Genomic DNA, 17895 nt, shown 5'->3' on the forward strand with positions numbered 1-17895 from the left:
AAAAAAAAAGATCTTGGAGATTGTCTAATGCTTACTCTCAAACTCTTTGTTTACACAGTAGTAGTATTCTTTGTTTCCCTTTTTATCTTTGGATTTTTATCTAATAATTCAGGGCGTAATCCTAGACATGAAGAATAAAAAAATGCTTTTTCCTTACTTGATTTTTATTTTTATTAAATGTTCTTAGAATTTTATCTACTCTACATCTTTAACTATTAGAAAATAAATAAAGAAAAAGACTTACATCTCTTATGTCAATGACACCAAAGAAAAGGGATATTAAATGAATGGAATTGGGATATGGATGCAATATAATGAAATAGAGCCTCTTTAAGATTTTCTTTGAAATGAGGCATGGAACGAAGATACTACGAAGAAGTTTCGAGAGTTACAAAGGAAACTTCAAGCTCATATTAGTTGTGGGTTGAAAACAAGAATTGAACTCTATGAGATCTAATCTCCCGTTGTTCCTCACTAGCTCAGTGGTAGAGCAGTCAGCTGTTAATTGACTGGTTGTAGGTTTAAATCCTACTTGGAGAGATTTGATTCATTCCAAATTCTTTAATTTGGAATGAAAGGGTACCGTGTTCCCTCAAAATTTCATTTTTTTTTTGTATAAAATGAATTTTTATATATATATTTTCGGATCGTTTTGATATGTTGATGTCAAAAATATTTTTTAAAAAATAAAAAAAGACTTTATTTTGATGTTTGTAGGTGAAAAACACATTGAACTGCTATCACAATCCCAAACACACCCTCTAAGACAAGCTTCAGGTGCTTGGTATTGTGGTAGCTTTTGTGGTTGTAATTTGAAAAAAATTATTTTATAAAAAGTATTTTTGGTTAAGGTTGATTTGATATTTATAAATGTTTGGTTAAAACTGTGGTTAAAATTGAGGTTAAACAAAAAGTAATTTAATGTGTTTGGTCAAGAATGCTTTTCAAATTGAAGTTATATATATATATATATATATATATATATATATATATATATATATATATATGTTTTTAATTTAAATATTCTAAATTTAACTACTGTTATTACATCATGATATAAATAATACTTTATATAAAATATTTTTTATTGTTTCATTAAACTATCTACAATTCCATCACGTATGAAATCCATCCAACAAGGACTGCAGTTTTCTTGATTTCTTAAGCGCGCAACAACATCAGGTAAAATATCATTAGGAACAAAATTGGAATTGCGATCAAATTCTGTAAATGGTACATCATCAAGCGATCTCCTTCTAATTTATATAGTGTCATTGAATAATGTTAAACACTAACTTTTTTGAATAAAACACAATTAAAAATTAAAAAAAAAATAATTTTTTTATTTTACTAGGTCAGACCCAGTTGAATGCATTTAGTTTTGGATTGGATCCGGTCCGACCGGAACAATAAAGACATTATTCACCATTCACGTGAACAATAGAGAGTAAATAATTCACTCTCCACAGCAGATGAAGAGGAACAATGGAGAGTGAAACTCTCCATTGTCAAGACTCAGGAGAAGGGGAGAAGCAGCTCTCAGCTGCTTTCAGCAAACATGTGGTTTTAACATAAATTATATGAATCTCACATAAACAATAAATTAAGTTTTAACATTATTAAATATGTTATTTGTGTGATTTGCTTTAAAAGCTAAAGCTGTCGCGTAAACAAACACCTTCTAAAAGTTGACAATAATAGCTTGTTAGAAAATTAAATAATCTGGAATCAAAACGCAAATAAAATAGATTAGATTTTTTATTTATTAATCTAGACCATAAATAAAAACAAATTACACATATATATTTAATAGTATTTATAGTTTACTTCCAATAATCTAGCATGAGGTTTGCCTTGCTGATGAAAAAGTGTAGTTGTGATTGCATGCAGGGAATGAAAGGAACAGGTGGAGTTCATTCTGAAGGTAGCTTTTCGTCATCAGCCGTGACTGGCTGGAGAGTCAAGGATTCAGCACCTAAGTCTGGAACAAAATAATCGATCATATTCTTACCTTCTTTCTGGCCTCCAAGGATTTTTATTCACAACGATGGCTCATATAGAAGCCAGTCGAGAACTCTAAAGCATTGCCCTGCTAAATGTTTTTGGCATGCGAACGTGTTTGTATGATTTGACGCAGGAGGGCTTCATCTATTTGCATGATTATGTCGCTTTGGCTGGAGTGCTGTTGACATAACTCGCAGCCTATTCGTTATCTCTGTGAATGATGGTCTGGCTTCTGGATCGAACGCCCAGCATTCTTCCATCAGCTTTCTCCACCCAGAATCACAATTTTCTGGTATTCGAGGTCTCAGAGTGTTGCTTACAATTCCGCCTTCATTCAAAGTTCACAATGGTTAGATCCTTTGCGAAAATCAGACAAAAAGAACATGAAATAGCGACAAGCTGATGTGTTAAACCTTCTGCTACGAATATTGCATAGACGGGGACACAGTTTATTTTCAAGCATGATTAGCTTTTCAGGAAAGGAATCAGATATGTGCATGCGTGATGGATTGATTCAAACCTTGTAAGACTGTCTTGAATTAATTTAGATTTTAAACGAAGAAGAAGTCCATTTTCAGAAATCAATGAGAAAAGGAAATAGCACATGCAGACTCTAATTCAAATTAGACAAAGTGTAAGGAAAAACAGAAGGAACTTGAAGAAGTTCTTTGGAAGACGGAAGGGAAAACCAATTTCATCAATCAATTAAAACCTGACCTATTATAGCACCGAATTGCATGTTGGCATATGGCTCTTCACCAGTCAGGATCTCCCACATTGCAATACCAAACGAGAAGACATCAACCTGTAAAGGAAGGATATAGAAAGTTCATGATATACTCTAAATCCCACGACAAAGAAAGTATAGTATTGTGCTCACCTTCTCAGAGACTCGGTTGCTGTTGCCGTCCAATAACTCTGGTGCCATCCATGGAAGGGTTCCACGCACACCACCAGACACGAGCGTATTCCGTTTGATTTTTGACAATCCAAAATCTCCAACCTGGAGAACAGGTAACATACATAGATGAACGAGACTCCACTTTGATACAGAATGTGGAGTGAATAAAGCTGAGAGGAACTCTTTTGAAAGATGAAAAGCATGCTTGATGTAGAATCAAAACTACTAGAAGACAACAGAAAAATGAATGGAGGATAGAGAGAAGGGTTTCGGCGAACATTACCTTGCATATGGGTCGTTGGGGATCCTTTAAATTGACAAGCAAATTGTCGCACTTCAAATCAAAATGAATGATATCTCTCAAGTGCAGATATTCCATACCAAAAGCAGCATCCAGAGCAATTGTAAGTTTTTTCCGACGATCTAGTGCTCTGTGCAGTGAAGAGAGATTCCATGAGCTATAGCATATTTCATGATAGATGGCACTAGGAAGTAGAATATTTTTGAGCTTCCAACTCACCTATCCTTCTTTCGTAGGACACGCCTCAATGATCCATTCACCATATATTCAGTCACAGTGGCCATTGTCCCCCCAGGCCCATCAGGGACTACGCCATAAAATGCCAACACATTTGGATGGTGAAGATCTGACAGGATGCGAGCCTCTCTCCAGAAGTCTCTGGTCTGCACAAACAGGCAGGATGAATTAGATTTTTACTCAGAATAGTCAGAGAGATTCTAAAACTTATCTACCATGAAATCCGGTTGCTAATATATGAAACTTTATTTTATGAAACTTTGGACCTCCACGTGTATTTTTTTGGCAAGAACAGCCCACCATTATCAAGTGAAAGAAAACATGAAGGGCAAGCAATTGTTCTAAAACTGATAATTACAGGGACTAACCAATCGCTCTTGTTCTGATGAATTTCCTGAAAAACAACTCCTTTTGATTCTTTTAATAGCAACATCACTTCCCCTCCATTTCCCATAATAAACAGTTCCAAATGTGCCAGATCCTAACTCTTGCACTTCTTCAATATCTGCGTTCTTTATAATCTGCATGGTAAGAGCATAAAACATTGAGTTAATTTATCCTTTATATTATCAGAAAAAGTTGATTTATCCTTTAAAAAAAGAAGAAGAAAAAAAAACGAATCACCTAGGCCACAAGAAAGTCAATTGTTAAAGAAAACGCATCTAAAACAAACAATAAAATTCTCATACTGCATTTGCAGCCGTAAGCATGCACCATCTAAATGATTGCAGAGAGTTGAAATCATGAGAAAAAATTAATAAAAAAGCAACGAGAATCAGTTCACATTTTAACTAGTAGAGGCTTCGAAGTATAGGCTTGTTTTTCACTAAAGTGAAGCTTTGTGCGAAAGCAGCTGGAACTGGCATTGAGGGCTAAAAGCATCCCTCAACGATTGGGCGAAAAGGAACCTCATACATATTAACCTTGCAGCCCAGGTATGAAAGTGCTAAAGGAATTTTTTTCTGAATTATGAATAAAAAAATAAAGATGTGTAACTTATGAGATGTTATATCTGAACCTGCAAATGATAGATGCCTGCTTCGATTTCAGCCATCGCAGCATCACTAATGGAATCATTTGTGTCTCTGTCAGAATCTTCAATATCCTAAGAACACACGGGGTAAAGGGTAAAATAGACTGGAAAATGAAATATCATGCACACAGAGAGTCCAAATCAGAAGGATACAAGTTACCTCGGATTCATATTCTTGATCTTGACAAGTGCTTTCTACCTCATTATCTCTATCAGATTGAAATCCCTCTGCGATCTCTTCCTCTACACGTGGGACAACATTCAAAGACAAAGGAATATCGGGAGGCGTAGTTCCAGTAACATCCTCAACAATTACCTCTGGCTCCAGCATCTTATCATCATGATGGCCATCTAAGGACCGTGACTGGACAAACTGAGCATCTCTGTCCAATGGTTCCTCGTATGATTGTCCCTTGTCAGGAATCTTTTCTATCTTTTCAGGATACTCCACGGGGTCTTCATCACACAAGGAAACAAATCTAGTTGAAGCACTCCTATCCGATTTCTGAATAGATATTTAGAAATTAGAGGATTATTATTATTATTTTGCAAGTTCTAGTTCAGATTGGCAAAATCTTGCTATGGAGAGAGCTATACTTACAGAGCTAAGGACTTTCGGTTTCTTGTCCCTCGATTCAAGGGATGCAGAATGTAGATATTCAGGATCTCCATGGGAAATTCGTTGACCCCTGATGCTCTCAGTCATAGCACACTGCTGATCCTTGGAAACCTTTTGGTTCTCAACAAACAAGTAAGGAGCTTTGGTGCCTGATTGGTGACCCTGAGGGTGCTCCCTCGCAATATCCGCAGAATTTTCCAAAGGGTAAACTCGAGTAGCAGAAACCACCCTTCCATATGCTTGAGAATCTTGAGGATGATGATAAGCACTTGGAGGGTATTTCAAATTCGGTAAGTTCCTATGCTCGATGACATTATCATTTGATGAAGCTTTAACATTTCCTTCATTCTGTTCTCTGTCTACATCAGAATAGTTAACATTCCTGTCCATCCACTTCAGCACCTCTTGATCAGTGTCAATATTACCCAGCTTTTCTCTGCAAAGGTTCTCGAAGTCAGTGAATTGGTGTTTCTCATCCATCATATATGGCCACAGCATTGGCCTTTCTGAGGATGAATTTGACATTTTCAGTGAAGGTGATTTTTCCCGTTCATTATTACACAGGGACAGTGTAATAACTGCTTCTTCCAACCATTTTTTTGACACCTCACCATTCTCCCGCAACTGTGAGTCTGAAAATGCCCTTTCCATAATCAAAGGCCAGTCTGAATTGATAGAATTTTGAGGACATAGCTGATAAGGAAGAACATCTCCACTTTCGCATCGATTATGAAGATGCATTTCTAATTGTTTGCTAGTCTGATCAGTTTCACCTGGATATTGGTGATGACAGGCTTGATTCATCAATGGCATCGGTACACGAGGAAGATTATTATAATATGTCGTGTCAGATGGAAATTTCTCTTCCGAAAAAGCACCGTGTTTCTTATTACTGTCAGGGAAAGATTGATCAACATAAAATAGGCCTTTAGAATTCTTATGATCTCTGCACTGAATGTTAAGTGGAGTTACAGGAGGAGATAGATTCTTATAATCTGAAGCAGTTCCTTGATGGCTTGCAGAACTCTGTCCACTAGAGCTCTTCTGGGAACTTAGGTCCAACATACTATTAACAGCGACAGCATAATGGTAATCAGCATTACGCTGTTGTGAGGTCTTACCTTCAAAAGAATTTGGGCTGTCAGGTTCACCTGAAGAAACAAGAAATATCCGCAGTCTTTGAGTGCCTCCATTTCTTTCAAGCTCTTGATATTCCTCTATCATGTGATAAAGATCTTCATCAGAAGAAACAGAAATAAGCGCATCAAGATCCTCGCCAGGGAGCTGGTACTTGATCGTATGAGGATGGCCACAAATTGCCAAAGTTTTCTTTGCAAGCTCCCCCCATGTAACATTTTTTCTGATGGATATGATCCTCGTTTCTCCACCCACATATCTAAGCTTCCCATCATTCGGCCTCGGTAATATCCTTCCCCCAAAGCTGCATAGAAATTTCATTTTTCCTGAGAAAGTGCTTTCTGAAACTCTAGTTACAAAAGGCTGATATGGCCAAGGGGTTTCCTGCACACATTTAGGTGGACTGGTCGGACTTGGACATAAGGTTACTTGACCATAATTACTCGTTTCATCAACATAGTTACTTGGTTTTTGTGCATTGGGGGCATACTCCCAGTGGTATCTGCCTGTATCATCATTATAAGCCTTATTTTCTAGTTCAGCAGCATGTCCTGTGGCTTCTATCCTGGAAACATAACCTAAAGCATCACAATCAGACTCCTTTCTCCCTATCCCACGAGTGCTGGTATGATTTTCAGAACCCATCAGATTATTGTGATTATGATTGAATCCCATTTTCCCTAGCTCGTGCAGTTCTGGAACTCTTCTTCGAGCAAACTGGGGAGAAAATTCCTCACCTGTCTGTACACAAATATTATTTGCATTTCTATCTGCATCAATTCTGCCAGTAGCCACAACTTTGATTTTGTCTCCAAAGAGCTTCTGGCCTGAGCCACCAGGCGTTTCAAGAGTCATGGTATCAAAAATAAAAAAATCACTTTGAATAAAGCTGCATATGAATATTCACTAGCCTCTTAGGCCCATGCTTCCTCGATGCTCTTCCAAATTCCTACTGAACTCGAAACTGGACCAGATTATAGCACTCACAGTCCTGTGCAAGAAATAAATAGCATTCAATGCTTATTTTCTCCATAGAAACTGATTGTCATCTTACATGAAAGAAAAAAATTGTTGGGATGCTAGCAGCATCATATTATGCAATACACAGATTCCCTTTCTTCAGTACCAGCTAACAATTGTCATAAAAATGTGCATCTACAATTAATTCCACTTGATCTTACAAATCTTGCTAAATCCACAAGAAAATCAATGTGCCACAATTCACATTGATCTTTCATGCATAATCATCCATTAAACAATATTAAAATTCAACTATTCTAACATGATAAATCAAACAAAGAACCAATTCAATTAAACAATCAATATATATCATCAATAATGAATGCATGCATAATTCACATAGATAAATAAAGGGAAATGAACAAAAAAAGATAAAGAATATTTCTTTCCTACAAGATTTAAATGTGCCGAAAATATTAATTAAACTGTACATGAAAGTACTGAAATGGGTACCTTCTTGTTCGTTGAAATTTGCAGTTTTATGTGAACATGTAAAGCAATGGAGATTGTTCCATTGAAGAACAGGAGAAAGGCAGAAGAGAAAAAATGGAGTATGAAATTGAGTTGCGAGGATATGAAGGAGAAAGAGAGAGCATTGCATGAGAGACGGAGTTTAAAAAGGAAACCAAGACAGAGAGCTTAAAATAACGTGGACAAAAAATATGGGGAGGGAGAGCGCCAACCTAACTGTAAACTATTAAATTAATTAAATTATTAAAAGAGAAATAGGTTTTCATGTAACAAATTACTATTCATTCGGATAGTAATTTAACAAAATTGCCTCTAATCCAAAAAAACTTTTGAACTAGGCATCAAGAGTAAGATGATTTTTTTTTTTTTTTTTACTATAATACAATTGTTTTTAATAATTTGTGCAAGGTTAGGTTAATAATTTTATTTTTTTATATATTAAAATTACTAATTTGATTCCAAAATAAAAAAATTAAATTGCCTTTCAATCAGGGCGTTATGGTCTTCTAATTTTTTTTTTTTTTAAAGTAGTAAAATTACTTTGTTGTTCTTAAAGATAAAATCAACACAACTCTTTTACAAGGATTTTTTTGTCATTTTACATTGGTTTTACTATTAATACGAAGGTTACTCAAGGGCATTATTATATTTGACTATCTAATAAATACTATTTAAAAAAAAACATGTTGATGGTGTGTAGTAGGCGCTAAAGGCTAGGTGACCCTTGTGCCTTTCAGGCCATGTGCGCGATACCATCTGGTTACTACATGCAACCTTCCACATCAGTGTTTGGAAGGTCTCAGCATCCTCTTTGCGATGGGGTAGCACGTGCGTCAAATGCGCTTCTCGTTTGATATGATAACCATTTTTGTTCTTCTTTTTCTTCTTCTCTCTCATCCTTAAATTCTGCACCAAACCCTTTAAAATTTCAGATCAGCTCCTTTAATTTCTTTTTCCTCCATATTTGGTCCATATCCTTTTAATTACTATTTTTTTATTCTGAATAATTTATAGAATTACAAATGTTTCTCAATTTCATCCCTTTCTATTTTTAATTCTTTCAAACTTAGGCCCCATTCTTTTAATTGATAGTTGTTTTGTTTGAGATACTTTTTTACTCTTTTTTTTTTTCAATTTTATTGGTATTGTTTTATCAAATTTGACCCCTATTCTTTTTCATTGTTATCTTTTTTGTTTTGACAAGTTTTTTAAATTGATATTATCTTTTTCATGATTTTATTCTTCAAAATTAATTTGTTAGGGAATCAAGCTTCTTGATGGAACTTGAGTTGATAAATTTAATAGGTTGTGAATTTTAGATATTAGAATAGATTTAAGAAGTTTGTCTATTTTTTTTTGTATTTATAACTAATGTTTTTTTTTTTTAGTTTTCCTTTGTTATTTTTTATGGTCTACCTTCTATGAGTTAATCTCGAATTCATGATTAAAGTCATTGGTTTCAAAGGTTAACATAGGTTGACTTTAAATTTTTTTGTTCCTTTTTTTAAAATTATTTATTTCAATTTCAACATTTAATATTAGATTTATTGGAATTTAATCTTTGTGATTTGCCCCCTTTCATTTCCATTTGGTTATCCCGATCTTGTAGCCATGGTTGTTGGGTTGGCAGGTTAACTCGGGTTAAATTGGGTTGAATTTGATTTTTTTTTGTTGCCTTTTCTTAATTTTTTTTTTTGTACATCAACATTGAGTTGTCTGATAATTAAGCTTTATGGTTTTATTCATTTTGCTTTCAAATGTGATTACCCTAGTATCATGATCGAGTCAAAGATTTTGTATCTTAACCCGTCAGGGTTTAATCAAGTTTTTTTTACTATTTTTTTAATTATGCTATTGGCACACCATTTTTGTCTATTCACACAACTTCATTATATCAAATTGAAAAATCCCAAAATTATAAACCCTGATATATTTATGATATTGCCATCCATCACCATCGACTAAGGTTGTCAAAATATGCTTTTTTGACATGACACGGAATATACAATATAAAATCATTAGTAAAATATTTTAACTAATTATATATTAATCATTTCAATCAAGTAGTAATTAACAATATAATACAATTAAAATAAAAATAAAATAAACAATAGAAAAGTTCAAATACCTTTATTTTATTCACATTGATTCCTCTACTTCTTGAACAAATCGACCCACTTACTTCGTTATTTACAATAAACAAGTCCCTTGAAATTTTGATAGACCATTTAACATTAATTACTCAGGGGTCAAGCATGCCAATTTACAACTTTTATTCTGTATATTTGCTAGCTAAAACAGAGCAATATATCAATTGATATGTTAACAGTTTACATAAAAAATTATGAAGAATGAATAGATATTTTAATTTTATGAAAATAAAATCCACAAATAACTTGTATCATTAATCAAGTCCTTGATTATCAAATTGCACAAGTTTTGCAAGATATAAATTTAAAACAATGAAAATGTTAAGATACAAATTACCAAAATACACAATTTTATATTTTTTTCAAACTCGTAAAGCCAATCCGATTTTACTGAGTTTGTCCGATTTTACTAGTTTTCAAGTTTTAATATAATTTAACATATTATATACATGTTGACTTATAAAACCATAAAATTTTAAAAATCAATTTGTTTTTTTAGCAACATTGCCTTCAACCTTGCCAGCATTCATTCCAAGCATCTTTTATATCTACAAAAAAAGAAAGAAACATGTCGAATAGTCGTCGCTGGTCTTTAAAGGTACCGATAGCACCACCTTGGTCTTTAATCAATTCTACCAAAAAACGATTCTTGAACAGATCAGCGAATCACAAAAAGGAAAAAGCAGCGAAACTTCACAACGCAGACTAGTCGAATAGTCGTCGCTTCACCAAATTAAGCAGGGGCAAGAGCTTGAGCTTTGTGAAATGATGCTTCTTGATGGTTGCTTAATTTCTAGCCATTGACGAGGCTCAACGACGCAGTCAAATAAAAAAAACACAAACCGACAAGGTTCCGGTTTCTTGCAAGCAGCGAACATGATCACTGGGAATATATGAAAGGGGAGAAACAGCCAGAAATGATAATATCTTGACACTGGTCAAAACTGGAAATATTAAGAACAAATTCATCATTCATCAAGGCGGGAGCAGGAACAAAGGCAAGTTGCATCAATCTTTTGCCCCGCGACCCCCAAACCGAGAACTTGTTATGGGTCCTTCCATCTAAAGGTTTTGTGGCTGCATATGTTTATGCACACGTAAAGTTCTACTTGCAGGAACCTACTACGTTGAATCAGGTTGCCACCGTTTGGTATTAAACTTGCAAGTTTTGGCTCAGGTTCAATCAGGCTTGAGATTGTTATCACAGTTTAACTTGGCCGGCAACTCAACTTCCTACAAAAACTTCCTCTTAATTATGTTTATATATATTGCATCATTTTAATCTCGTCATTGAAATTAAATTGAAGGGGGGGGGGGGGCAACTGAAAGAGAAAAATATAACATCCACACAAAACAGTACTGAAATCTCTTGAGACTACAAGTTCATACTTGCCAATTCCCATCAATTTGGCACCCTCCAATCCACCAACAAATGCAACCATTAAATGAACGAGAATCCAATGCGGATTTCAGATCAACAGAAGGAAACTAAAGGTAAAAGGACATTATAATAACTAGTACCGAGCCAAAGGAATATAACTTCCAGACATGTTGATTTAGCTCCATGATGCACACGCGCACAACAGAATGGTAACATCCAGATTCAGAGTTTACCTAAATGAATCTGGACGTTTTGGCTTGCTTTGAACAACAGCCTCAATCTTTTCCATCACAGCAGGAGTCAGTAATGGGATCACGTCAACAGCTTTCATGTTTTCTTGAATCTACATGAGAAGGAAAGAATATTGAATTTGGCAAACTCACTAATAAAGCAATGATCTTGTACAATGCATAGATGATGGAAGTCCACGATTACAAGCTGCTAGTGTGCACAAGAACCTACAAAAGAGTGTTCTAGTCCAAAGCACTTGGTATGTTTCATAAGTTGAGCATCTGGTGCTTCAACACACCAACCATGCTTTTTTTTTCTGAGAGACTTTATCCATGTCCAGTAAGCAAATTATCTAGGTTAAGCATTATGTAATGAATTATAACAATAAATCAGCTGAAAAATAAATATAGCCATGAAGCACAATAGAGAAATTCTTTTCTTGCATGTAAAACAGGATGAGCTTTCCCTCTTCAATGAAATTGACTGATAATCAGATAAACAAATGAAAAATTGGAAAATTACTTAAATAAATGCACATGTTTCAAGAGATACAATTTTAAAGCTATGTTCCCAGGATCACTGTTTCCAAACAAACCTGAGATTCCTTTGTAGCACCAGTGATAACTGACGAGACATTTGGATTTGCAGCACACCATGCAATTGCAAGTTGAGATAAAGGCACGCCTAGTTCATCAGCAATCGGCTTCAATCCATTAACCTTCTTTAGCACATCATCAACCAATGACCTGCTAGCAAGATTCTGGAAGCCATAATACACAGTTTAGAATTGTACCCAAAAAAATTAGATAAAAACAAAGAAGCATCTTCATCAAGACAATTGCTTCATTTTAAGATGAAAGTTAGACACAGAGACTTTATAATTTATGCGTACAAAATTTTGAAAATTAAGTTCTTATTTGGACATGTATCCAACTAATAAGTCTGTCATTATAGTTTAAGACAACACAAACTAACTAGAAAATTCAGTAATAAAATAACAAAAAGCAAACAAGTCTTACTTTGTAATTTTCCAAAGCAAATCGGCTATCAGAAGGTAACGCCACCTTTGTTGTATTTTCCAGTGAGCACCCCAGATGCAAGTGGACTCCATGTGGTGAGACCAAGGCCATATGTGGTATACAATGGGAGGTACTCAGACTCAACCTATAGACATACATGATATAATCAAATCATGTTGAAAGCCTGATTTAACTCATAAAATGTGCAAGTGAATTCACAAACAGCAAAATTAAGTTTATATACATTATAAGCAATAGCCATTAAAGTCAACTACTCGTTAACATAAACCACTTGATGGTACAGCATTGTAGCAAGAAATGTTCCAAATAAAGTGATGATATGATCAATCACTAGGTGTGTGTGTGTGTTTGTTGGGGGGTGGCAACAAAAGATGCTACAAAACCCAAAAACAACCACGAGTAGGCTTCAGTGAAGTTTTTTATTTAGGAAAGCTTTCATATCACCTCTTAAGCACTATTCAACTCCATGACATATGGGGCCCAACTACTTAAGGGGCGGTGGGTTTAGCTTAAACACATCTAAATCTTCCTTCAAACTTGAAGATAAACTTCATTCGAAAGAGAACCAGCAAAAAAGCCAAGACACAATGTGATTCTGTCTTGGACACGGATACACTTTGCTCTTTTGTACCTAACAAACAAGCTGTCTAGCAAACCATGGTCCCCAAAACCATTATTTCCATTACATTCAACTAGAAATTATATTAACACGAGGAAACCATGTAAATGATATTTTCATTTTTGACTTCAAAAATAAAAACCAAACTTTTCACATCTGGATACACGGAGAAATTCTTCACCTTGTGCCTGGAGAGCATATTGTACTCTGGCTGCTCAACAATTGGCCCCACCAAGTCCAGCCTCTCTGCAATGCCCCAAGCCTCAGTGATCTGCTGTGCTGACCATTCGCTAGTCCCCCAGTAAAATGCCCAACCTTTGTCAATCACGTAATTCATTGCCCTCACTGTCTCTTCAATTGGCGTGAACGTGTCCGGGCTGTGACAGTAAATCATATTGACATCACATGAGACCACTTCAACAAATCCCTTGTAGAGAACAAATTATACTCAATAAAGCAATAGCAAAAACCAAGACTGATCAAAATAAATGAAAAATCTCATATTAAACATAAATAAAGAGCAAAAAGCCCCAAAACCTAAACTATCAAGAAAAAACTTCCCCTTACAGGACAATGACACCAAGATAATCTCATCTGTCTCGAACAATAAGCTTGTAGACAAGTAATGGTATAGAAAGAGCACAAATTCCATGAAACAAACAGCACAACTATCCATATTGACTTCTTTCACTAATTTGCATCAGCAGATTCTTTACCATCATCCCTTTAGTGATAGAACTAAAGCCAACAGCCCAGTGCTTCACATTTTACAAAACATCAAACAATCCAACAAATCACAAATTAACAAGAGAAAGCAAGCACTAACATAAAAAACAACAATAATCAATGTCACATCAAATCACATCCACATAATCGGTTCCGAAATCTCAAAAAAAGGAAAAGATCCATTACAGCCAAACACAAATCAGCCCACAAGTCAAACAAAGGGATGTCAATTAACCAAAAATGAAAAAAAGAAAAGAAAACCCACATACCGATGACAATAAATGACATCAACATAATCCATATCCAATCTCTTAAGAGAAGCCTTAGTACCCTCAAGAATATGTTTCCTAGACAAGCCTTTATCATTAGGACCAGAACCTCCCCAAAAGATCTTAGTAGAGACAACTATATCTGATCTCTTCCAACCCAGTTCACGGATGGCTTGACCCATGATTTCCTCAGCTCTTCCATTAGCATAAACCTCAGCGTTATCAAAGAAATTGACACCATGATCTCTGCAACACTGCAAAAGTGATTTGGCTTCTTTGACATCTAGTTGGTTCCCAAAACTTACCCAAGCTCCATAAGAGAGCTGGCTCACCTTCAGGCCTGATCTCCCTAGATTCTTGTATTGCATTTTTTTTTTTTTTTGTGTTTTGAGAGAAAAGTGTGTTTGCTCTGTGGATGGAATCGAGAGAGAGAGAGTATAAAAGTGTTGGAAATAGTGGATTGGAAGTGAAGTGGAAATAGTGGACTGGAACTAGTGGATTTGGAAGTGAAGTGGAAATAGTGGATTGGAAGTATTGAAGTGGTTACTTGTCTCGAAATTGCAAATAAATGTGTCACTGTTATGGCCTTTTTATTTTTATATTTTAAAAATATTTAAAAAAAAATTAAAATTATTTTTTATTTAAAATTATTTTTTTTATATTTTTATATCATTTTGATATATTCATATTAAAAATAATTTTTAAAAAATAAAAAAATATTATTTTAATATATTTTCAAATAAAAAACAATTTAAAAAATAACAATTATCATTATTCTTTTTCCTCTTTTTTTTTCTTTCTTTGGAAAGAATGTGATTTTATTGCGGCAGTTTAGAATAAAAAAATAAAAAAAAAATTATGTATTTGATATTATGATATATAATGTTTTTTAAGATATTTTTTGTTTGAAAATATTTTTTCAGATTTTTATTTTATTTTTAATATTAGTATCTATAAAAAAATACTAAAAATATATATTAAATTAAAAATTAGAAATCACAACACTCTTAAACACATTTTTTGATGATGTTTGATTTAGAAAATAACTGGGAGCACTTGTGACTACATGATTTTTAAAAAATATTTTTTAACTATTTATTTATGTTGCCACATAATTATTTTCTTGTGAATTGTTTTTAAAGAAAATAATTATAGAATGAGCACAAAACCAATAAATTCACACGCAAATACTGTATTTGCAAATAGAAGTAATAAAGGGTAAATTTCCATTTCATTAAGAAGTTAAGGCATCTTAATAAGCATAATGACAATTCACAAAACACGTTTAATATTATTCTTTTAATAAATAGTATAACACATTTAATATTAATATTTTAATAAAATACTATTTCTTAAGAAACAAGCAATAATTTCTCAAACAAATAAAACGGTTGATATAGAATCAAGAAAGGGAACATTTAAAAATTGCATGATCGAAGACAGGGAAGGCAAAAGCAGGAGTGCAACAAGTAAAATGGCAGTTAGTTTGACTAGGAGCACCTACTGAGGTAGGTGACTCACCTGTGAGTCAGAAGTAAAGTTTGAAACGGAACTGGGCGGTCCCAGAGAGGCAGCCACCCGGAACATTAAAAAGGGCAGGTCGTTGTTCTGTTTGTCACGTGAGGACATAAGATTTGCATTTTATGATGCTCTCTGGCTATTGCCACTCTATCCAAGTACAACTCCCTCGAGGCACGTTTTAAAGTTAGGTGGACGGTTGCTTTGGATCCCATGAAAATAAAAAATCTTTGGAGATCTTGTCTGGGGAGCTTACATCAACCCAGCCCATGCAACGACAAATCTATGATTTAAATCTTTCTTTTTTTCTTTCTTATTTTTTATTTTCTAAATAAAAAATAATTTTACTTTGAATTCATAATATATATTTTTTTATTTTTAAAATATAAAATTATTTTGGATTAAAAATTCATGAGGATGATTTTAGCAGTCACAATATTAAATAACTACTAGTTTATTAACTTGCGTTACACTGCGGGTCAGAATAAAAAAAAATTCAAATGAAAAAAAAATCTAGGTATTGTTAAAGTATTTTAATATATATATATATATATATATTTAAAATTAGATACATATTAAACAATATTTTTATCCAATATTGAGATATATACACATTTGATCAGCTTAGATCATTTCTAGGTAACATGTGAGAATTGCTACGATAATCTTGAAAAAAAAAATTGAAAACCTAAATCTTGAATTAATTCAATATTGATGAAAAAATCAGCAAAAAACTATTTTAAAAAAAAAAAAAAGTGAAATTGAACCAACCAATCAGGCTTTCAATGCAAATCATGTATGCTATCATATTCAATAAAAATCTTATTCCACAACCCTGAGATTGAAGCTTAATTAGTCAGGTCTTGGATTTGCTCCCCAATGATTACTAGTTTGAGTCCCCTGGGGGCCACTGGAAGCTTACATAGTCGTTAATTTAACGGTATGTGGGATTAATCGAAATGCGCGCAAGCTGACCCGAATATTTATGTTAATCAACAAAAAAAATCATATTTCATATATTATTTTTTATTTAATAGATTTATACGACAATAAAGCATATGTTAAGATAATAAAGGCAGATTATTGATGAAACTATATATTTTTTATTTTTTAAAAAATAGATTATTGATAATAAAATGTGAAATTATATTTTTAAAAAAATTAAAAAAACATTAAAATAAATAATAAATTAGATATTATGGTTTAACTCATCAACCTGCCATCTAAAATATAAAACTAACCAATTAAGTTTTTTTTTATAAAATTATATATAAAAAAAATCCTAAAAAAGCCCAGCTTCGCAGGCCCAAGAAACTACAAAAGGAGTTCGTAACATTTGTAGGCTCCCACCGTACCTCAAGTATTCCAAGCCCTCCCAATTCTGGTATGTTATCCCCAGCTAGAGGATAGTTTCCAGACTCATCTGCGTGATCAACAACAACTTCCTCAATATTTCCACTATCTCCAACTTTTATGTAAATGGGGCATAGTCGGTGTCAAAACTATCAAAATTAATTTTATTTTTAATTTTTTTTTTTTGTAATATGACAGTGAAATTCAATTGAATCCAAGAGAAATTATTCTAACTCTTCTTACAAGAAATAAAAATAAAAATTGGGAATTAATAAGAAAATTAAAATATACTTAAAATTCTAAAAGGAAAAAGTAAAAGATAATTTAGTGTTTAAATGCTTGGCTCAAAGCGATTGTTCATTCAACGAATTACATTAATCATCAAAGTAAAATAAATATTTTTTTAATTCAAGCAAACACTTAAATTTCTTTATGCAAGGAAGATTGAAAAATATTAAATTAATTATATAAAAAAATCTAATTAATTTCTTAACATTAATCGAATTAAAGATTGAAAAAATATATATATTTAGTGACGAAATCTTTAATAGCGAAAAACAATCAAGTATTCCAAGCTATCGTTAAAAAGCTTAACGATTTTTACTTGTCTTGTTCTTTTAACCTGAAAGTTAAATCAACCAAATTCATTTATTTTGATTTCTTCTTGATCCAAATCAACAATTATAGATTGAAAATTCACCAAAAGAAAAGCATGCCTACTGTAGAAACCACTCAAAAAGCTTGAATGAAAACAATAGCTCATACATCAAATTCGGGCAAAATAAGTACTTGGATGTTAAGAAATAAAGTTGGTAATATATCGTCTCTCAATTGAAAACAATAATGGAACAAAATCCTCTGAAACCCAAATTTTAATTTATAGTT

General features: G+C 33.4%; 2 protein-coding genes across 2 annotated transcripts; both read right to left on the bottom strand.

The window, feature by feature from the left end:
* Positions 1-1832: 1832 nt before the first annotated feature.
* On the bottom strand, positions 1833-7087 carry LOC118061398 (uncharacterized). Its single transcript, XM_035074824.2, is given in 9 exon segments — positions 1833-2332; positions 2722-2809; positions 2885-3007; positions 3189-3336; positions 3426-3589; positions 3812-3964; positions 4462-4548; positions 4637-5010; positions 5200-7087. Coding segments are annotated over 9 exon segments (3213 nt in total). The 3' UTR covers positions 1833-2144.
* A 4114-nt stretch (positions 7088-11201) lies between these two features.
* Positions 11202-14578, bottom strand: LOC118061389 (probable voltage-gated potassium channel subunit beta). The gene is given in 6 exon segments (XM_035074820.2): positions 11202-11597; positions 12081-12245; positions 12505-12546; positions 12548-12649; positions 13326-13521; positions 14140-14578. Coding segments are annotated over 6 exon segments (987 nt in total). The 5' UTR covers positions 14508-14578; the 3' UTR covers positions 11202-11483.
* Between the last annotated feature and the right edge of the window lie 3317 nt (positions 14579-17895).

The sequence above is a fragment of the Populus alba genome, chromosome 1 (genome assembly GCF_005239225.2).
Source record: "Populus alba chromosome 1, ASM523922v2, whole genome shotgun sequence".
NCBI classification, from domain to species: Eukaryota; Viridiplantae; Streptophyta; class Magnoliopsida; order Malpighiales; family Salicaceae; genus Populus; species Populus alba.